The sequence below is a fragment of the Python bivittatus genome, unplaced genomic scaffold (assembly GCF_059951505.1).
Source record: "Python bivittatus isolate LINGU-HERP-01145 unplaced genomic scaffold, Pbiv_v1 ctg000210_np1212, whole genome shotgun sequence".
Classification (NCBI taxonomy): domain Eukaryota; kingdom Metazoa; phylum Chordata; class Lepidosauria; order Squamata; family Pythonidae; genus Python; species Python bivittatus.
The window spans coordinates 5,475,419-5,498,018 of record NW_028277053.1 but is presented as its reverse complement, the minus strand read 5'-3'; the positions used below and the strand labels follow the sequence as shown (position 1 = coordinate 5,498,018).

At 52.4% G+C, this 22,600-nt stretch overlaps 1 protein-coding gene across 2 annotated transcripts in view; it reads right to left on the bottom strand.

The window, feature by feature from the left end:
- ADAMTS7 (ADAM metallopeptidase with thrombospondin type 1 motif 7) overlaps positions 1 to 22,121 on the bottom strand; it is a 69,653-nt gene extending 47,532 nt beyond the window's left edge. For both annotated transcript variants that reach the window (XM_088139267.1, XM_088139268.1), the window contains exons 1-13: positions 21,965 to 22,121; positions 20,890 to 21,251; positions 19,344 to 19,542; positions 14,674 to 14,861; positions 14,369 to 14,452; positions 13,080 to 13,204; positions 12,585 to 12,734; positions 10,319 to 10,462; positions 9,058 to 9,202; positions 8,239 to 8,331; positions 6,861 to 7,006; positions 4,247 to 4,416; positions 2,469 to 2,602 (exon numbers count right to left, since the gene is read on the bottom strand). In XM_088139267.1, the coding sequence (XP_087995393.1) occupies positions 2,469 to 2,602; positions 4,247 to 4,416; positions 6,861 to 7,006; positions 8,239 to 8,331; positions 9,058 to 9,202; positions 10,319 to 10,462; positions 12,585 to 12,734; positions 13,080 to 13,204; positions 14,369 to 14,452; positions 14,674 to 14,861; positions 19,344 to 19,542; positions 20,890 to 21,251; positions 21,965 to 22,043 (2,019 nt within the window). In that variant the 5' untranslated portion in view covers positions 22,044 to 22,121. The remainder of the gene's footprint in view (positions 1 to 2,468; positions 2,603 to 4,246; positions 4,417 to 6,860; positions 7,007 to 8,238; positions 8,332 to 9,057; positions 9,203 to 10,318; positions 10,463 to 12,584; positions 12,735 to 13,079; positions 13,205 to 14,368; positions 14,453 to 14,673; positions 14,862 to 19,343; positions 19,543 to 20,889; positions 21,252 to 21,964) is intronic.
- Positions 22,122 to 22,600: the final 479 nt, after the last annotated feature.

The following is a 22,600-nucleotide window of genomic DNA, read 5'->3' as shown; positions in this document are numbered from 1 at the left end:
CTTGCAAGTCTGAAAGCGCTTCCCCCTCCCCTGCCTTTACTTTCCAGTGGATGGGGGGGGGTCCCTTCAGAGACGCTTCCTCCGCCCCATCCCTACTGTGGACTCAGATTTCTCTTCTCAGACCATTGAGATGAATAGCTAAGCTCCATTCCCTCTAGGGCCCCAGTCAGAGGCTAGCGGGTGCCTTCCTCCCACTCACTACTGGGGAGGCCTCCCCTCCCATTTCTGACCCTGGTAAAAAGGACCTTTCAATCCAAACTCCGTCTCCCACACCTCAAATCTACCACTTTGGAGGCTGCAACTGTCTCCAAACCCCATCCCTGTGTCGCTGCAGCAATGCCCGCTTTGGGTTGCCAGCCCTCCGCGTGCCCTAGCTAGACATTGCCCACTTTCCTGTTTGCACCAGGGCACCTCACCCTGTGCCCTCTTTCCTCATCCAGTCCTCTGCTCACCGAGGGGGACTGTTGCACTTCTGGCCTGTCCCCAGCAGACGCCGGGCTCCTGGAGGAAGCCTCTGCCTCCAGTGCACTCCGGGGAATGACCGTTGGCTCACTCCCATCGCCCAAGCCTCAGCCCCAGTCTGTACCACATTCTTGGTATCTTCCAGGCATTTTCCGTCTTTTTCCTTTTCCTGCTTCCTCCATTTCTTCCAACACCCTTTGCTTCGGTTCACCCCTCTGCATCCCAGCCTCCAATCCTCAAATGCCCTCCTTGCATCTCTTCCAGCCGCACTTCGAATCCACGTGCCCTGGGCTCTCCACCAACCTCCCCGGAAAGGCCAGCCAGCACCTCTGCGTGATGGGCACTCTGCTGGTCCCCTGACAGTTCCCTGAAAGGCCAGCGAGGCCCCGGTCCACTCTGTCGGTCAGCAGCTGCATCACACTCAGAGCAGAGCCCCGCAGGGCGCTCTGCGCGGGGCAAACAGCGCCAACAAGCAAGCAAACCTGCAGCGGCCGGGAATCTTTCTTCTCTGTGTGGCTTTCCACGATACGGTTTCCCCATGCCAAAGCGGGAAGAAGTGGCAGCCACAGGAAAAAAGGAGGAAATAAAACTTCATAAATTACAAAAAGCAGCAGCAAATGCGCCTGGTGCCATCCCGACCAACATCTGTGCGTGCAAATAGGACGCAGCCATGAAAGGTGCACGTGAAGTCAGAGTACCTTTGGGGAAATTCTACCAAAAATACGCTCCATTTACTGAAAGGGTTATTATATAGAATGAATGAAATGGGGGGGGAGGGGAGGGGAGGGGAGGGGAGGAGGAAGGCGGTGCCAAAAGGTAGCCATGGAGAGGAAGCCTCATCCCTTCCGCAAGAGGCCAGCACTTGGAAGCCCCACCCTCAGCTACCCACAACGAAGCCCAACCCATTTCTCTGGCAGGCCCCCTTTCAACCTTCCCTGGTCAGGCAAAGCTACCAGAAGGCTGCAGTCAGCAAGGGTTTTGGGTCAGCCCTTCCAGGCCGTTCCAGGAAGCCCCTAGACAGTGTTGGGGTTGCCAAGGAGCGCCTCACTCACTACCGTCACCACCTCTTTCCTTTTCCGGGATCTGTGCACACCTCTGGCCCTTTGATGCAGAAAGGAACAGGGGTAGAACACGCTTGATTGCACATCACGTACTGCAGGTTGCTCCGGGAGACCAGCTCGCCCAAGAAAGGGTCCGTTTGTCCAGCAAGTTCACTGTGGTCAAAACCAGCAGGGCCGACACGCTGCACTCAGCCATCAGCTGGTTTACTTGGCTTGGGCTCAGTGCAATCTATGAATGTGGGCATTGTGCTTTGTAAACTATGATTTATGGCTTTGTGTAATGTGTGAATGCAGCCACTGACTATTTTGCAAAGAGGAGAGTTTTTGCTTCTCCGCTTCCTCCCTTGGCTGGCCACTCCCAGCTGCCTGAAATCAGCCATGGAAGACACAATCACAAACTACCCAACTGCGCTTGAGCTTAGCACTGAGATACGCAGCTCCTGTCAGCTTGAAAGTCACACTGAGTTCCACTAGTATGTCAAGGGTGCCACTCCAAGGGTGGGGGCATCCCAGGCCTGTTTTGGGAAGGCTTTAGAAGTTTTAAAGGTGAAATAGGTGTCTTAAGCATCCACAGATTTGCTCCTCAACCTTCCCAGATCCCATAAAAGAATCCAAATGTTCGGCTGCACCATTCTGGGGGACCCCGGGGGCCACAAAGAGATATTAGCAGACCACATGCAACCCCAGGCTATATTGTTTGCATTATGGAAACCAAGCCCGTATGACTCAGTATATCATGAAATGTGGACAACTGGAGTAGCTGAGACAACCATTGTTAAGTTAAGCAAAGGTAAGCATGTTGTGCTAACATAACCACTGCGTCCTCCTTTCCTGCAAGTCCAGCATGCAGATTTTCCCTGCAAGCCCATGTCACTTTCCAACCTTAATATACGGAATTTCAGACATACTGGGGGCAGGGAAGACGACACCCCCCCATGTGCCTACCTTACAGATCCCGTTGATGCACCTGTCCCGCCTGCCGTTCCCTTCGTAGCACGGCGTGCCATCGATGGCAGCGTCACGGAGCTTTTCGGCAAAGTACTCACTGTTGGGCCGACAGTGCAGTTCACATGGGTTACCTGCAGAGACCAGAGGAAAATGCTTGCTGGTCAAGGACCTTTCACCCCAGGCCAGCTAGCAGGACCCACACATGACTTGCTGCAGCCCAGAAGCCCCAGTGAGAAAAAGAGACTCTGCAACTCACGGAGCGGACTCAGACCACAGTCAATGTTACAGGCAACAGGGTGCCCACAGGCACCAGCACAACCCTGGGCTGCCGACACAGGTTTTGGTGCCCGCCAGGCTCCCTACCTCACCTCATTTCTTTCAGAATATTATTTCCATGAAAAATAGGAATCTACCCTACTCCAACCAAAGGAACAACCTCCAGCACTGCATGAACCATTACAATTTATTTCAATACTTGTATACTGTCTCAATCACAGACTACAGGCAGTTTACCATTAATGTACTATTTAAAAATCAGAAGTCTCAAAACCAAACAACAGTGCCATCGACGCCCACGACCTTTGCCACCTCCTGCAGGCAGTCCCCTGCCTTCTGGGGACCACTGTTCCAAAGTGGCAGGCCTGCCACGCTCTTTCTTATCCCCCAGGACAGGCTGCTCCTGTGGAGAGAGCTGGGGGAGCCCAGCCACATAGGGCTTTGCAGGCTGACAGCAGCGCGTGGAATTTTACCCCCTGGCAACCAATCGGTGCACTGTGGAATCAGCCCTCACCCACCAATAATTGGGCGGCCACGTTTGGTACCACTGCACCTTCAGGGCAGTTCTCAAAGGCAGCCTCAGGTACAGGGCACTGCAGTAGTCTGGCCTTGAGGCGATGAGGGCATCGGTCACTGTTGCCAAGGCTCGTCACTCCAAAAAGGGCCCAGCCTGAGCACCAGCAAAGCCTCTCCAGCCACGGTCTCCACCTGCTGAATAGACTAAGAGAACTTCCAAGTCAAAGACCTGGTCTTTCAAGGGAATTGTGATCCCACCCAAAATCGAGCATACTAGTTTCTACACGAACAGCTCCTCCATCTTTCTGAGGGGCAGATTTGACATGTTTCATTCCATCCAGTCCCCAACAGCCTGAGACAGACAAGCTCTTCATCTCCAGCTTGGCCCAAAGTACAGATGTACAGCTGAGTATCTTCAGCACAATGATGATACGTCCTCACAACCCAGATACCTCTCCCAGCAGTTCCATACTGGTGTTAAAACAAGGGGGAGAGAGCCCAATCCTTGGTACACCACACAAGAGTGGCAAGTGTTGTTGCAATAGTTACTCCTCCATGACTACCAACTGGAGCTGCTCATGAAGGAACCATTATGGAACAGTGCCCCTCATCTGTAGTCCAGAAGAGCACCATGGTTGATGGCATCCAACACCATCAGAAATCTAACAAAAACACGAAGGGGCACTCTCGTTCCATCCAGGTCTTGGCAAAGATCATTTACTAAGAAGACCAATGTAGTTTCTGTCCCGGGTCCAGGTCTGGGATTTATAGAACACTTGAGGCTCTGCTGGATGAGAGCACAAACTGGGGAGTTAGTTACTCTTCTAAAAAATGGGACTTTTGTGACAGATTGTGCCCACCATGAGAGCCATCTGGGAACAGATAAGTCCCATAGGGTACTGTTTTGTAAATGCCCCCATCCCGTTTACAGACCACTTTACTCTGGATGGAACCCCAACCCATCTTGCTTGAGAGAGACTTACTGTTATTGGGCACTGGAGTCCATTTGTAAAGCTTTCCTTTGTAGGGCTGGAGGTCGAAACGGCTGCATTGGACCTGCCGAAAAGATGGCTTGTCTGCTGGACACGGCTGTGTGTTACAGACTCTGAAGCGTTTCCGTTCTCCCAGGCAGTATTTCCCACCATACTTGGGGCTGAGGTTTCAAAAGAAAAACAAACTCATGTGCTTGAAGAAGAAACTGTTCTCTCCTGTGCTCCCAACTAAGCAGGACATGTTGGCAACCACAAGCTGGAGCCGCTTCTCCAGAAAAGCTGAAGGCAACAAGGGAGACTGAAGGCAGATTGCTGCTGGGAGGTCTGGTGATGTCGGGTTCAGCCCAAAGAACTCCAAGAGACAATGCAAATACAGTTCTGTTGCGTCTATTAGCTTCAACCTCCAGAGAGAAATCTCCCCAGACTGAACCCTAATTCCCAAGCCAGCCAGCCAGCCACAACACCGTGAATTCCTTAGGGAGGTGCCAGCCTCATCTTCTTGAACTTCCCATGCTCCTGTTGGGGGCTAAGAACACGCTTATCTCCCTGAGCCTGGCCTTCATAAGTCCATTCCATCACAGGTAATTATCCTGCAAGTCAATCCTTTGACCTTCCACTGCTAATCTCGACTTTTTGGGGGGCACGTGGTATTAATTCTTGGTGTTTCGTAGGGCCAATGTATTCCTATCACATCAACAAAATATAAGGATAACTTCGATGTGAACCCTATGCACTCAACAAAGAGCCAGAGAGAAGTGCCGCTGAGGCTGCTGCCGTTGCATCAACCACTTCTGACTTTGGGCCGGTGGGGTGTGCCCTGAGGTCACCAGGGGCTCTCTCCTGATGGTACCATCCATGGCATTCCTTGGTCCAAAGGCAACCTGGGAAGAGGCCAGCCACCCCTCTCTTCCCCAAGAAGGGCAAATTCCCAAGGACCTCAAGCAATCCTCAGCTGCCCATCGAGACCAAGTGCTGAGTTTAGAGGTTCTTATTCTGCATAGATGTGCAAGAGTGCTAATCCCATCTATCCTTTTCAGGAATTAGCTCTCAAGCCAGAGAGACTACAAGACTCTACTTAAGAGGAAGGGCATCAAGCTTCTGACAGCAGCTCGCCACAAGGAAGGCAAGACTGACTGGGCTGGTCCACACGGGCTGGTGCATGGCAAGGAAAAAGTGGCTAGTTACAGAATCTTGGAAGCCAACTCTGGGTCCCTTGGCCCTCATTTCTCTGGGTGGCCTTTGATCTAGGATGCTATTCACTTATTTGATACTACAAAAATGTTCTTGTTCTGCAATATTTTGGAAACATTAACTTTCTTTCTTAGGCTCAGTAGGAAAAGTTAACCTGCTCTTTTGTCCTGAGAAATCACTTCTCATTGCATTTCCAGGGATCTCTCTCTCCCACCTAGAGACACCGGAGTGAGGTGGCTGATCTGGCATGGTGGGCAGTGGCTCTCTGAAATGTTCAGGTCTGGCCACTCTCAAGCATGCTTGGTTTCAACAGCCTTCCTGACCCTGGAAAAACATTCTGGAGCAGGGCACGTTTTTGCACTCCTAACCCAAATTAGGTTGAACTCTTCTTGAGGGGTCTCTGAGCCAAAGAGGTTTCCAGGCGGGAACTGAACCAGCCCCCCCGGTCCTTCCTCCCCCCACGGGCGGGCTTCAGCCGGTGACAGGAGCTCCTGCCCTTGAAGGTGGGAGGGGAAGCTGCTGCAGCCTGGGAATGACGGCTGTGGGGAGGCGAGCAGGGGGTGGCAAGAGACCCTCGAAGTGGCCCGGAGAGCTCCTGTTCCAAGCCCTGGAAAGCTACCCAACCTCCCTGCCCCTCCTCACAGACTCTGTTGTGGAAAGGAAAAAAGCCGCTTGAGGTGGAAAGGGACTGTGCGTCCAGCCCCCAGCCCAGGGCAGGAGCCACATACCATCCCAGACAAATGGCTGACCAATCTTTTCTTGAAAAGTCTCCAGTGATGGAGCACCAGGAGGAGGCTCTTTCACTGCTTGACAGTGCTCACAATCAGGAAATTTCATTTCAAGCTTGGCTCACCTGTAAAGCTTCCATCCTTGTTGTCTTACCCTCAGGTTCCATGGAGAATAAACCTATCCTTCTTCCCTGGGACATCCCTTCATGTACTGGAAGATTGCTCTTGTGTCTTCCCTTACCCTCCCTTCTTTAGGCTAAACAGACGGTTCCTTTAATCATTCTTCATAGGGCTTAACCTCTAAGCCCCTCACCGTCTCTGTCACTCTTCTCTACACTCTTTCCAGTTCCTCAGCATCCTTTTTATACTGTGGCAACCAGAATTGGGCACAGTATTCCAGGTGCAGTCTGACCAGAACTATCACTTCCCATGGTCTTGACACCACACCGCTGTCGATGCAGCCCCAAACTGAGCTGGCTCTTTTGAAATGGAAGCAGGAATGGGGAAACACGAGAGTCACAAAATTTTGTTTGGGAAGCAGGACAACTGCCTAGTAAAGCCTTGTGGCTACCTGGGTCCTTAAAGGGAAAGGGGGGCACACACATCAGAGGCCAAGGGACTGAGAGAGAAGGCAGCTGGGACTCCCTCCTGAGACAGGCGTCTTGGGCAGGAAGGCCATCACTTACGCAGGGTTGTTGCACTGCCGCTCTGCATTCTGCACTCCAGCCCCGCAGGTCCGGGAACACGCTGTCCAAGAGCTCCAGGCTGCCCAGCCTCCATGGACAGACTCCGGGCGGTACCCAACACTCACGCACTCTCCGTTAAAGCACCACTGTGGAGAAACAAGCAGAGGCCTCTCAGGTGGACTCAGGGGTGTGGGAGGCTCCCTGAAGGGGCAGGCAAATTTCCAGCTCATCCCTAGTTGAAGTCTCATTCCGTCCAAGGGACCTTATCAAAGACTACAGGCTAAGGACTAAAAATGGCTGTTGGGGACCACCCCGTTGCTTTCATGGTCCTCTTGGCTCTGTCTCTTGTGTTAATGACCAGTTGGTACTTGCAGAGGTCTGAGCCAAGCACATGCGAAGAGCTTTTGAAACTGGGCCAAGAACCACAGGATAGCTGAAGTCTTTGAGCTGGGCTCAGAAACAAGCTGAAAACCAAAAGAGAGGGTGATGTGGCGTGTTCCAATGTTTGGACTCGTAAGAAGTTTCTGACTAGCTGAAGTTTCCAGAGCATCTTCTCAGGCAGCTAAAAAGATGGTGCTTTGCAAGACACCAAATGCACACTTTCTGGGGTGTGAGTAAGTGTTAGCTGGGCCTCCCATCCAGAGAGTCTCTGGTGGCCAGCAGCTGAAGCCAGCAAGGCAGTCTCTGCCTCCAGATAAGGCAGGGCGGGCTCCAAGACAGCGAGCAGGCTGCAGAAAATACCGATGGGGGAGCAAAGTGCCCATGTTGCCTCCTGCAACTGGCCCCCTGGCAGGAGCAGAACCACTTGAGCCAGGCAGCCCACCCAGAAGGGGGCATCAGCCAGGACCCTCACGCGGCCAAGAGAACTACTGCTCTGCCGCTCTCTCTCTTTCACCAACTCCCAAGCAGGCAACCCACCCACCTGTGAAAAGGGCTCAAGAAAACTAGTTGCATTCAAGAATGCCTGGAGTTGATAGTGGCCACCCCTGGTGAACACCACATCCAGGGAGAGAAAGCTGTAGCTGCCTTTTAAAAGAAGGTGATGCTCCTCCCTCACTGGACATCAGACACAATTAGCCCACCAGACACCTTCTCCCTGTGCCCAGCCAGCGCGCAACGATCAAGGGAATGGCGCGAATTCTGGAGTCAGGGCTGCTTTGTCTTCACACATCTTGCAAAGTATGCCCGCTTAAGGAAACTTAGGAGCGCAGTTGTGTTTCGTGGTGGTGTTTGGATTGGACTGCAAACGCCTCCCTGCTGCCTCTGCAGCAAGACTCTGACACTGCCTGTTTAGCTGAAAGGGTATTTGGGGAGAAGCTTTGGGGCAGAGAAGGGTTTCCTGGCAGAGAAGGGCCTCAAGGCCAAGCCCAAGGAATACCTTTTCCTCATCACACCTGGTGCCATCGACTGCCGCATCCAGCTTGGAATGACACGTGTTCCCCACGGAGCACCAGAGTGTGTTGCAGACGCTCTGCGGAAAGAAGGGAAATGCGCTCAGTCCTTGGTCGGGGCAGAGAAGCTGAGCCGCTCCCATCTGTGCTGAGAACGCGGCTTTCTTTCTCTCCACGCGCAGCAGCAGAGGCAGCGCAAGAGCACAGGGTGCGCGAGGAGGCCTCCGGGTGCCACCCCTTTCCAGTGGCGGAGGCGGGAGGAGGCATCTCCGGCCAGGAAGAGGATCCAGGCTTCCCTTTCGAAGGATAAGGTTGGCTAGACTCTTGATGGGTTCAGACCTTGTGCAGGAATACTTCGGTCCCCTGCTGCTGCTCGGAATACTGATGGTTTTTAAGTGTGCAATTTAATTCAATAAATGTTTTTAATTCAATTTTGTAAGCTGCCACAAGTGCCCCATTCATCAGGAAACAGAATACAAATCCTGGAAAGGACCAGATGAGAACCAATGCCACGCAATGCACGGCATAATTAAGCCTCGTGATAGCGCTGCCCCCAAAGCCAAAGTGGCTGCAAGGAGGGGCGAGAGGTCCCACTCATCACTTGTCTTCAAGACAGCGGCAGGCGTATGAACACGCGCACGATGTATTCTCTAATCAGGCCCAAGGCCATTGGCTCACACTGCCTCACCCTTCAAACACCAGGGAGACCCCTCATCTCCTACAATGCTTCTGCCTCGGAAGGGCCTCCTTCTCAGGGTGACTTTCCCCCAAGGGCACGAACCCCTCCCCAGCCTGCCCCTCCTTACATCCATGTCATCGCAGTAGGTAGAGTAGGCGCCATACTGGAGTCGGCACTGGTGGCTGACATCGTAGAGGACTCCCGGTGGAACAGACGGGAAGTCGATCACATCCTTGGCCGGGGGATCATCCAGACAAAGCCCCCAGCCCCGGCTGCAAAGAGACACATCCGAGTGAGCGGCTGGTGCATCGTGTGTGTGTGTGTGTGTGTGTGTGTGTGTCTGACAACAATCTGGAATGGGATCCAGAGCACATCATCTGGGATGACTCTCGCCCCACTGCCTCCTCGACTGAGGGCACAAGGAGGGGGAAGGGAAAGGGAGACCTTTAGCCTCTGGAAAGCCCCCTCCCCTCCTGCCGCAAGATCCAGACAGGCGCTTGCAAGCCCTTCCGCCGCAGCCTCCATCGGCACCCTCAGCCCACGTGAGCCAACAAGGCTTAGGGGGGACCTACAGCGCTTACTCCAAGACCTGGTCATCCACCTGGTTGGAGCTGTCCTGGCCCTCCCCTCCTCCTCCTGGAGGAATGGCTCCTGCCTAGAAGGTGGCGTCCAACAGACAAGTTGGTCAGGGTGTAGAGGGGAAGGCGCTTAATGGCCACTCAAACGTTCAAAACACTCAAGGCTCAAGCAGGTTTTGAAGGCTGCGGCAGAAGGCATCCAGGTTAAAAAAATATTAAATGTCTTTATATAAAAATCAGAGTTGTGCAGTTGCAAAGGAGGCGCAAGTGGGAGATTCCAGGAGGCTCTTTGCATGCTGGGGGGAGACTCCCAGGCACTTCCCCTTGGTTCCAGGCCATCTGGGTTGATGGATGTCTCCGAGCAGAAGCCGGAGAGAAAGCAATCAATTGCTTTCAAGAAACCACCATCAATCTGCAGCAGGTGCACGGATCTCCTGGAGAGCCAGAGCCAATCTTGCAACTGCAACCAGATCGTTCGCCATGCACCGAAGGCGAGATCCACCCTCCCAAATTGATGCGGACTGTGCCCCCCACCTTTACAGGTTTGTTTAAGAACTCAACCGAGTTGTTTAACCAGGAAGCTTTGCCTGAATTCCTAAGTAGAAGACTGGCTGGAACTGGAGCTCCTGCTTTATTTTAAAAGATTGTATACTGTATTCAAAAAAGCTCTCCCGGGCAGCTTGCGACTATTCTAAAAGCAGCAAAGCTACAGATAAATATTCAGAGGGGGATCAGAAGGCTCTCTGTTCCCGCTCGCTCCTCAAAGGGCAAATGGACTTGCTGCGGAGGGGGAAGGGGGTGCCGACTTACTCCAGGAAGCGAGTGATATATTCCCTGCTGCAGCGAGACCAGGTGAGCGGCGACGTGTCGTACAGGAGCTGTGGAGACATGATGAAAGGTCTTTTCCCAACTGGCTCACAGTCATTGCCGCTTCCGTCGTGCTGAATCCCAAAACTGCAAAAGCACAGCCCCCCAAAGAAGGTGAGACACACAAGCAAAGGAGCCTCAAAGCGACACTCGGGATTCTCTGGGGAGCCAAGGACAGACTGGGAGGCAGGCTAGGGGGATGCCTGGCCTCTAGGCACATGGCAAGGGCAGCAAGAGAACGGCCTCTCCCATCAAGCATTCTGCTGAGCAGACCCTCTTGAATGGACTGAACAAGCTGGGCTCGGGGGGCTTCAATCTATGGCTACATCTCTGCAGGAGTTGGCCGTTAGTGATCCCACCTGCCCAAGGCTCACATCGGTTAGGCACACATCACTTCGCATGGGGTTTAAAACAGTAAGCAGCAAGCCTGGGGGCAGGGGATGGGGCGGCAATGTATCGAGAGGGGGTCACTGGGCCGGTGGGGAAGCATCACAACCCAGAAAGGATCACCAGATCTACTGCTTAGGACCAAACAACTTGCAAAGGCCTTGCTGGACACAGCTGGGGAATTCTGGGAAACAAGGTCCACCCATCTTAAATTTGCTGACATTGAGAAACACTGATCTAGACCACCCTTGAAAGTGGGCAAGCACAGGCGGGAGTTGCAGGATCAGGCCAAGGAACAATAGCAAACCAACAGGCCTTGAGAATCACAGCTGTTTTTCCCAGAGGAAAACTCTCTCCGAAGTTGCAGGATTTCCCATCTTTATGACTTTAGCAATTGACCATTTTTACAGGCTTTCAACTAATGACGAACGATATTTTCTACAGGTATTCCTCGCTTACCGACTGTCTCATTCAGTGACCGTTCGAAGTTATGATGGTGCTGTCCTATGAAGGTGCTGTCGCATGATCACCATGTACAGTCAGTACACATTGTCCTGTGCCTGACCTGTTGCTTTTCTTTTTTCCCCTCTTGCAGAGCAGAAAGATTGGAGAGGAAGGGATTACAAGAGAGTAAGCAAGCACACAATAGGGACTATATCTAAAGCAATGCGTTGGCACCAACAGCTGCTAGTGCACTATGCAAACAACCCAGTGTGTTCCCCAATGTGTGCCTGCTTACTCTCTTGTAATCCCTCCTTCTCCAATTTCTCTGCTCTGTGGGGGGTGGGGGGAGAAAAAAACAAGTGATTTCTGTAGGCAGTCTCTCCCACGACTGACTTGTTTCCCATCACAGAGTGGAGAGAGTGGAGAGGAAGGGATTACAAAAGAGTAAGCAGACACACAATGGGGAATACACATTGAAAGCAGTGTGCTGGCACCAGCAGCCACGAGTGTGCTGCACGAACAGCCTGGGAATACAGCGGGCTGTTTGCAAAGCACACTAGCATTCCTTTTTATGTGTATTCCCCATTATGTGCCTGCTTGCTCTCTTATAATCCCTTTCTCTCCAACAAATGTAAATACAAACATTAATTCCCACCTTGCTAATTATCCCAGCACCAGGGTAAGCATTCCAAAGGGTGGGGGAGTGGTTAGGAGACAAACAAAAGTGGAAGATGTGAAACTGATTAGTCTTGTCAGTTTTGACCCAGAAAGCACAGTAAGGGCAAAATTTTCAGTTTAGTGACTGCTTCGCTTAGCGATGGAGTTGCAGGTCCCAGTTGTGGTTGCTAAACAAGGACTACCTGTACTTTTACTTGCTATGCAATGCAAAGTTAAAGAGAGAGCTTTAAAAAAATCAGGGTCAGAAAGCAAATGATTTGGGATTGTCCACTGCAATCCCAAAAGGGATTATTTTGTCGTTTTGCAGTGGTACATTTGTGTCTCCCCTTCCCCTACCCTTACAGATGAAGATGCACTTTCAATACCAATTTCAGCAGCCAACCACAACCAAAAATAAATTTCCTCCAGAATTTCCTTGATGTGACTCATAAAAAAAGAATGGAGTAAAGTTAGAGAAACCTCAGCAACTGGACTTCAGAACCCAATTCTCAGCTTATTAATGGAGAGACTTTTGGGGGGGTTTTCTCTTAAAGGACCCTATGAACAGTGAGGAGGCAAACCATTTCCCTGGGGGCTAAGGCATGTGAATCTCTCCCAGGCTCTGAACACACCAGCACACCCTCCTTGCGGTGATCAACCTCCCCAAATCTCTGCTCAGCCTTGATCTTGGACAGGCCAAGAGGTGCGGCTGCAACATTACCTGTGTCCCAGTTCATGGGCCACGGTGAAGGCCAGGGGAAGACCCGTGTCCTCATTCACGTTGCAGCTCCGGTGTGGCTGGCACATGCCAGAGACGTGGGCCAGGCCCAATGTCTCACATGGGCGGTTCATAGCGGTGCAGAGGTCCTTCCTTTCCAGGTCAGGGACGCACACACAAGAGAACAAAGAGGGTGGTCACGGTACTGAGCAAGACCCAGCCACACTGAAGGAAAATAAATCAGCAACTGGAAAACTCAGGGAAAGGATGAGGGCCCAGCTCAAAGGCAGAAACAAACTACCATGCTCTGGCATTTCAGATCAAGCTACAGAACATCAGTGCAGCAGGGGTCTTAAAGGACTGGGAGACCCCTTTACAACCTGGTGTAGGGGCACAGCCTCAACAACGTTCACCATGCACACTCTCCCTTCAAAGAAGTTCCTCCCTTTTTAGTGAAGTTGACACACATTACAGACAGTACCAAAGCCACAGGGATACCTGGTGAGCAGAATCGCAACGTCGTGGTGCAGTGGGTGAGCATCTCCCTTGGGGTTGATTGCTTTCTGCCATTTGCAAAAACTTCTCAAGGTGTTGTCGGCATGGTGGCCAATTTTCAGATCCTCCTACAGAAAGAAAATTAGAGCCCCCAATTAACAGCCAGGGATATTGTACTACTATGATTATTATTGTTGACAAGCCATTGAAGCCCTTAAAAACAATAAACATGAACCAAAAAAGAGACTGTTGAACTCACATAAAGGTTTTAGGCAATCTCAGAAAGCCTGAACACGCACTTGCAATCCATCTCACGTGTAACCTGCATCTTTATAACCTCTTTTGCCCCTCCCCTGTCTTATTCCAGTTTAAATCCCACATCAGTCCAGTCGCTCTGTACATCTAACGAAGGGCGCTGCAGTTGATGAAAGCTGATGCCTTTGAATAAAATGTGTGAATGGGAAAAGGACTCCTCCTGATTTTTGGCTCCTGTAGACTAACGCAGCTCTCCTCCTATAGCATTTGGGGGGAGGGAGAGAGGTTTCCCCTAATTTTCTCCCAGAACAATCCCATGAGTTCTGGGAATATACCTGAGTACTGCTTCTCACCCTAGTTATAAAGTCGGTTCCCTTCTCTTGGTTTCAAGTTCATCTGGCTGTGCCAGCCACCCTGGAAACTCTGCCTCGTGATGAGGCAGCAGAGGGGCCTCCCGGGGCTCGCTGAAGTTTTACTGCCCTAAGTGACCCCTTGGGTGGTTTACAGAGACACAACGACCTGCCTCCGAAGACACCTTCCGCCCCAGGAAATGTACAAATTCCTCCCCAGGTGCCCGTGCAGCCTTTTAATCAGTGGCACACAAATGTGTGCTGCTGCCTCCCCCAAAAGTTCTTATTATTCTTGCAATGTATGAAAAACCTTTTGAAATTGGCTTTCATGTTTTTAATTATTAGAATGGTATGCAAGACTAAAAATGCTACACAATATACCCTAAAAAAGAAAGCATCAACGCAGCAAAGCCAAGAGAGGTTCATAGGCAAAAAGAATTTTGGCAGCTGCCTGAACAAGCTTTCAAGCAACTGGTAACTGCTTTTGTAGATAGCCTGCTGAAGAAACCTACGAAGCCAGTGAAACTGCTACAGGAAGAAATGACAAGACATACAAACTATGGACCATTGCAGAGGAACATGAAGCAGAGCAGCTGGAGGCAACGGAATGAACCTCCTAAGCTTTCCTCTGTGTCCTGAACCTGCAGTCTCAGTAGAAGCAGGTCTACAGAACCTTCTTCTTTTTACCTCCTCATCTTCCAGAAAGACAAGGCGCACAATAGAGATGTGGACCGGGTTCCCAATACTGGCATCATGGAATAAACCAGCCACCTGCACAATGGAAGAAGTAGAACCACTCAGTGAGTCCTGCCCGTGAGAATGGAAGCCCCCTCTCCTTGTTCCACAAATGCATCACACAGCCAAATGTTTCATACAACCAAATTAGCCCAAACCTCTCACTTAGCTCAGAATGCAGCCCTTGTCTCAGCTGAGAGACATCTTTTATCTGCTCTGCAAAGGAACCACAACCAACCACCCTTCACAACACTCACCATGTTCATGACTGTCAAGACATACTTCTCAACATGCTCACTGCCATGGTACTCCACCATCTTGGTGTCAGCCACAACCAGGGTCTCCACCCATTTCTCCTTACTGACAGAGCGTGGTTTGATCCGCCGTTTCTTCTGCTGCTTTTCCTCCCACTTTTCCCTCCACTTCTCTGAGTTCTTAGGATTTTCTTGAGATTAGAGAAGAAGGGAGACGGTTAGATCTCATTATGGCTGGCTTCTCACAGTTTAGGCCAGCAAAGGTCTGTATCTCTTCCAGAAGGAACTGAGCTCTCCAGCCATTCTGCTTTAGAACTGGGAACCAGGCTCTACCCACCCTTTCCTGCCCCTCATGACCCCCCGCCCAAATCCAGGAGTCACAGTGCCACCATCCACCATGAAGATGTCTGAAAATCTTCTGATATCCCTGAGAAGATAGCATTTGGAGCATGTTCCTTGTTATATACATCAGGACACTTAGCCTATGCATCACATGGGTTCATGCCCACGAAAATCCAAACTTTGGGCTCTGTGGGAACCCCGATACACACAAATTGGATCACTAGTGCTCTTAACTGTCTCAGGCAGCCAAGCATGCAGAGAGGAAGCTTCCGATTAAAAAAAAGTAGCTAACTTTCCTATACCAGCAACTCTATATTTGTAAGGAATAATGTTCTCCATGGTGGAAGTACATCTGTTTCAATCCAGGCTGAGTTCTGCTCATTGGATACAGCCAGGCAAGGTGAGCACTGTTAAAGCCAGGTGAACAGAAGCCATTGTGGAAACTAAATCATTTATGCTCTCCAGATGTGTTGGACTTTGACTTTCCTAAAGTCTAGTAAGCTGGCTCTGGAGGGCAGGAGGCTAGCAAAAAAATTGGTCCTGTCTCTTACAGTCCTTTGAGCCAGATCCATGTTCAGTAATAAACTTTAGAATACCCACTTCAAAAATGCTGAGAACATTTTTCCTGAACTGTGTCCAAATATCAGCAAATTTATTGCTAGCAGCAGAATTTTTCCAAACATGCAATGGACTAAAAAAAAAATTGGTATCCTGTTATACCTTACATGAAAAAAAAGGTAAAACAACAAAACATATTACAACTCAATAGAAGAATTGCATGGGCAGGCATACACATTTAAATAAAATACAAGAGACAAACATTAAGCGGATTAAAGCATGTAAATCAACAGATCAAATGCCAGTCGGGAGGATTCACCTACGCAAAGAGTAGCAACTTGCATAATTGGGTCCACTGAGGTGGTTCCTTTTGCAGTTTTCAAATAACCTTAGCTAAGTTCCTATTCTGTCAATTACCTGTCTGGGCCCAGTTCTGACTTCTGACTGGTTCCAGTCCTGCCCCCGCCTCATAACCCCTTACCAGCCCAACTGCCAGGCCCAGTCGTGGCCAGCCAGCCAGCTGCCCCTGAGCTAAGACCCAAGAGAAGAGAGAGGACGAGCCAGTGGCCTCCGTCGCTGGAAGAAACGCACAGCCGTCGGTGTCCTCCTCCGCTTCCGGAGCCAGGCCGGCCGGTGGCGTCTCAGCTTAGAACTACGGGCTGAGCTGCAGGTTCTCCATCCATCAAAAAACTCTTCCGGCCAGTCCCTCTCCTGCCTCTCTTCCAAATGTTCCCAGACACAGTCCCCAGCTCCCCTCCAAGGAAAAATGGGTCCCCAGATCGACCCACGTTGCCCCACTTGAGGCTGCCCTTGGACAGGGTCAGAAGAAGGGGGAAATGTGGCTTCCATGCTACTGCCCACCCACTCAGCTGCTGAAGGTCCTGCCTGCCTGCCTGTCTGCCTGCCTGCCTTCCACAATCTCATTACAGTAATTTTGGGAATCCCTAAAGGACATATTTGTTTTGCCGCTACTACTAAACCCTTTTCTGGTGTAGAAATCCCTTGTTTTCCTCCTGTCCGTTGTTGCTGACAAAAGGTGAGCAGGAGGAACATGGAGAAGGCACAGGATGATGTGACTTCGTTCACATTTAAAGGAAGAGAATGATTTAACTTTTATAAAATAACTGAAAGTAGACTGTCTAAAGACTTTGCAGCCTAGCTTCCCTGGCACTCAGATCCTCCTGCATTCCCACAACCCAGTCTGACAGATGGAAGTTCCTCAGGCTCGGGCCCAAACCTCCTTCCACCCACCCTCCCAGGGACCCCTCCCTGCAGAATATAAACTCAGAGGAGGTGCCCACGTTGACTTGCCTTGATTGGCAGTTCCACCACCCAATCGTCACAAACACCGGAGAACTAAGGACGACTGAAGACACACACACACACGCTGGGGAAGAGGTGAAGGCGACGTGGTCAGGCCTTCCTTGGGGACAGCGGGCGGCTGACTCCCCCACCGCTCTGCTCCACTGAAGGAGGGGGAAATCCTTCTGCCCAAGTGCGTTTTTCCCAGGAGGCCTAATCCCATTTCTTCTAGGTCATCCCTGACTCAGTTTCAGCAGCCCTGAGCACAATAAACAGAACTGCACACTCAACCATTTCCCTCGCCCAGTGATCAGCTGGACATTTTGGATAAATGAAGGCATTGTCTTATTACAGGCTGCCGTTCTGCAGCTGGAGGACTAACATGCTCCAGCTGGTCCCCCACCATGTTCCGTTTTCTACCAATCAGACTGAAGGAATACGTTTTGTTTCTTTAGAGAAAAGGAAATGAACAGCCAAGGAGATATAACACTGATTGGGTAAATGCAATTAGCGTGGACTTCTGCAATGTAAATAGAGCCAGGGCAGGGAGCGGGCTGAATAACAGCTGGGCTCAGAAGTTCCGTCCTGTGAGAAAAGACACGGGTGCGCAGTCAATAGGTTTCTCAAAATACTGATTGGAGGAAACCATTTTATGAAAGGAAACGCTTACTACTTTGAATTTATGGGCTAATCGCTGCAGCAGAAAATATTTTCCACAACAATCATCAGAAGGAGTCCGGTAGCACCGTTTTCAGCTAGCACATTTTATTAAAAGGCATAAGCTTTGGTGAGTTGCATCTTTTAATAAAACTGGTTAGTCAGAAAAGGTGCTCCCAGACTCCTCCTGATTTTTGGGCTACCACAGACTCACGCAACTCTCCTCTTACTGTAACACTTCCCATAATACACACTGGAAATAGTATTTACTTAATCCAGCTGTTTCTTCAGATTTTTCTACAACTGTAATTGAAATCTTTTTGCGTTGGGAACTCAGTCTCCCTACTAAACCCTGAAGATGGCATCATTTGGAGGGGCCCACCACAAACTGCCCCCCATGGAGATTTGGCATGCCCCACCTCTCCAGCTGCTGGCCACTGCCCTCCATTGCCATTTTGGTTTGGGCTGCAGAACAGAGACTGGGCAACCATTTCCTGCATAAGGCCTTTGTAAAGCAGCGTTGAGGCGTTACAGGTAGTCCTCAACTTAGGACCACAATTGGGACCGGAACGTCTGTCACTAAGCAATGCAGTTGTTAAGTGAGCCATGCCCAATTTTGCAACCTTTTTTGCTGCAGTCATTAAGTGAATCACCACAGTCATTGAGCAAAACACATGGCCATTAAGCGAATCCAGCTTCCCTCACTGATTTTGCTTGTTGGAAGACCCCTGGGAAGGTCACAAATGGCAATCATGTGACCCCAGGAGGCTGTAACCATCGTAAACACATGCTGGTTGCCAAGCATCCAAATTTTGATCACATGACCGTGGGGATGCTGCAACAGTCATAAGTTCGAGGACCAGTCATCACTTTTTCCAGCACCATCGTAACTTTGGATGGTCATTAAACAAATGGTCATAAGTCGAGAACTCCCTGAACGTCAGTTCTTTACATGCACAGGTCTTCTGGAAGACCATTAGACCTGCTCTTAATTAACATTTAGTAGTCTTTTGAAAGAGCAGTGAAATACGATTAGAGCTATCTGCACAGATGGTCCATTTGCCCAGGGAAAAGGTTATGTCTGCCGTGGGACTCCTGGCTGCGGCTGAGCGCAGATGCTCACCTCAGCACTGCTGTCCCTACATCCGCAGCACAGACCGGCTACAGATCCTGGCGGGCCGGGGGAGGGCTGGCAAGCTTCCCTTCTAGCCTGCGCAACAGGAAGACTCCCTGAGGCCGAGGACAGACCCAGGATGAGGAGGAAGGGGGTCTCTCAGTGCACTGGGGCCCTCCCTCTCACTTTACCCCACACTCCTCCTCCACCCCACAGACCGTCAGCCACGCTGTCTCCTTCTACAGGACCCACAAGAACTACAAGAGCACAAGGCTTGTGCTCCAAAATAGCTGGAGACCGGGGACCAGCACAGAGCACTTCTGCGCCAGTAACCTGTCGCCTGGGGACTGGCAAAGCAGCTAAGCCTCTGTCCCAGGCACCCACCCACAGCGGCCCGAGCCACCCCACTACCCACGCCGGTGGGTTTCACTGATGGCTGGGGGTGCTGGAGGGGAGGGGAATTTCACCAACGGCAGTCCAGGCTGCTGGCAAGCCTTGTTCCTGGGGCAGAGGAAAGTTCAGCCAGCAGGGCCAACCCTGGGCTCGAGGAATGTGCCTTAGCACAGCCACGAGGAACAGCCCAGAGACAGTCCTAAAGAGAACCGATCCTCCCCCAAGAGAGGATACGAAATCGTGATCTCAAGTGACAAGGAACCGGTTAGGAGCTTCCCAACGTGACTCCCAAACCAGGAAACGTTACCTTGCACTCCACACATCCTGACAGAAGCTGGCTGCTTCCTGTCTCCTTTCGTGCTCAGGACTGGAATAAACTCTTCAGTTTCATGCTCCTGAACGTGGCGTCGAGATATCCTGTGTGGTTGGGCTGCACTCTCCCTCAGATTGCTGGGAGCCAGTGGTTCAATCAAGTAATCTTGGCCAGCCAGATGAAAGACGCCTTTCTGGAGAGGAAAGCCACCGGTCCCTAAATGCTCTCAGTCTGCAGAAATTGGCACGCCGCTTCAGCGCATGTTTTTTCAGCCCACTTGGTTGCAATGAGCAAGAAGATGGAATAAGCACCTTCTCCCAGGGACTCCCCCAGGGGCAGCTAAGCTAAGACATGGGGAGATCTCTGCCCCTGAGATCTGCTGAGCAAATCCATTCAGCTCTCTCAAACCTGGGCTTGCCGAATGAGAAACAACTGGCTTTCAAAGCTGGCAAAGCACCCTGCCAGATGTGCACATGGTTTCTCTGTGCTGAGAGTTTCTCTTCGCTCTGAATCTCAGCCTGCTGTTAAAGCCCCATTGAAAGTTGGCAATTCCCCTTCAGCCCCAGAAGCCTTCACTTGGGTTGGACAAGGAGACCCATGTTGGAATAGGATGTCCAAAAATCAGGAGGAGTCTGGCAGCATCTTTTCAGACTAACCACCCCAATAACGTGTCTTAGTCTGAACAGGTTCTCCTAGACTCCTTCCGATGGCTGAAAAGGCAAGGGAGCTTTGGATCAGAACCCGCTGAGGAGGCAGGACGTTTCTCCTCCCAGGTTTCTCTGGTCTGGAAAGGCTCAGGACAGCAGCCCAGATTACGGTGACGCAGTACTCTAGACCAGGGTTTCTCAAACCAGGTTCCACAGGACCTTGTTCGGGTTGCCTGAGAGACGAAGGGCAAAAACCAAAACCAAAACTCTTCATTCCAATGCAGCCAGTTTTTATCACTAGAGCTTTGCCTCTTGACCGGGGATTCTGGCTTTGGTTTTTGTTTTTGAATGAACGGGTTCTGCAGCCTGAAAAGGCCTGAAAATTGCTGTCCTTGATCCAAAGGCAAAAAGGTGCTTTGAACCCTACAGTAACTGGGTCTGGGGTAGCATCTCTGATCCCGAGAAAAGGCAGACTAGGCCCCGAAGCGCCCTTTTGCCTTCCAGTCCAGAGCGTTACACAACCTCCTCCACACACACCTCACTCCCTTTTGCCAAATCTGGAGCGGATGAGGGTGGGGGGAGAAACGAGCCATGTTGGAGCAGAGGAGAACATCTGTGGGAATGGATTAAACGTATCTTTCCTATGGAATTATCTTCAGCAATATATTCTTAAACACAATCTCCCACAAGAAATATCTGCTTATAAAAAACAAAACGATGAGATGCAGTTGTGCTGACTTCACAGAACAATGATCGCTGTACCAGATGTTGAACAAAGAAGGAATTCAGCCTGAAGGCCAGCCAACAGACTTAATCTGAGCGCCAGGGAGGATGCCAGAGCCAAGGCTGCCCCCCCCCCCCGTTCGAAAGACTCCCAGCCCCAAGACACTCACCAGCCCATCGCACGTGCTGAGGGCTGCTAGCCCACTTTCTCTCGCCTGGTTCTGGACGGACCCTATCATATGGCACGAGTTCCGGTTGGACGCTTGAATCTTGGCCCGAGAGATGCCTCCATACCGTTTCTCACTAACAAAGCCGGGAGCCAGGAGGTGAGGGTTGAGGCTCAGGTTGAATCGTAGCTGCTGCCCTCTGTGGAAGAGGGCATAAAATGCCCCTGGACGAGTCCGTGAGGAAACAGCCCTTTTGGACAGTAGCCGGTGGGACAGGTTGTAGGAAAGGAAGGAGCCTCTCTCATCCACCCTGACAGGATACACCACATCACAGCCAGGATCCGGCACCTGAACGGATTCTGCACCTGGAGGAAGCCCTTCAGAATGAGCAACTGGGCGGACACAGCCCCCAAGGGATCCTGCCACCCATACATTCTTCTGTCTTTGACAGGTGCTCCCCTTGTTAGGGTGACAAAGCGGAAGTCTCCAGTTCCTGACAAATGCACAAACCCACCCCGATAAAATAAAAAAATCACGAATCTTATCCGGTGCCTCTGGGTTTGGAGGGTCAGAGGGTGCCTCTGCTCTGCCTTCCTCCCACCTGGGTCAAGAAGGTCCCTCCGCCACGTGCCCACGTGTAGGTAGGGCCTCCCTTCTGCAGGTACAAGTGACACCACCTTGGGGGGCTCTTCGTCGTCGGCGAGTCCCCCCCCCCGCCTTTCGGGGCGTTTTCCCCGCCCGGGCCTCCCACTGGTGGGCAAGCTGGCCTTCAAGAGGCTCCGGCAGGGTCCTGGAGCCGGAGGCGAGGAAGGGGCGGGGGCCCGAAGCAAGCAGCTCCGAGGACAATGGAAGAGCGCGCTGGAGGGCGCCGGCATCTCTTTGTCCCCACCGCATCGCCGGGACCGGGCGGGCGGGCCGGCCGGCCGGCCGGAGGCTCGCGCAGCCCGTCTCCTCGCCAGGCGACTCCGCTTCCAGGCGGGCTCGGAAGCGGCCGCGACCTTCGTGCGCGTTCAGCCCCCCGCCTCGCCTCCTCTCGCCGCGAAGCAGCCCCTCCGGACCCGCTTCCCCCCGTACCCACCTGGGGGCTCCGCGCAGCCACCCCGGGCCAGAACGACGGCGGCGACGGCGGCGGCCACCACGAGCAGCGAGCCGGCCATGCCTGGCGGAGCAGGCAAGGCGGCCTCAGGATGCCGGCGCAGGACGCGCGACCGACCTCCGCGCTGCGACGCCCCGCCGGGCAGCCGGGTTCCTGGCGGCGGCCGCGGCTCGTGCTGCCTCTTCCATACCGGCGGCGCCCTCCCGCCGGCTCCGCCTCCGCCTCGCCTCTGCCTCCCGCCCGGCCGCTGTTCTGATGGGCGGGGGGCCAAAGGCGGCCGCCGGACCCGCCCAGAGGCAGCGGGGCGAGGGCGCGGACGGCGCGGCCCGTTCCGCCCCTTCTGCCCAGCCCATTCGCCCCGGGCCGGGCCGCGGGCGCCTCCTGCTGCAGCCGCCCCGTCGGAGCGGGCCGGCCGGCCGGCCGCTTCGGCTGCTGAGGGCTCCGTCCGCGAGGGGCATCCCGCGGCTGATGCCCAGGAGGGGCACGGGCGCCGGGGCGGCGGCGGCCGCACCCGCGGGTTTGCCCGGCTTGACCCGCTCTGCCAAGCCGTGCCTCTTTCGGCCGGGCTGCTGCGGGGGGCTGTGGGGGGGGCCGGCGCGTTCCTCCCCTCGCCCAGCT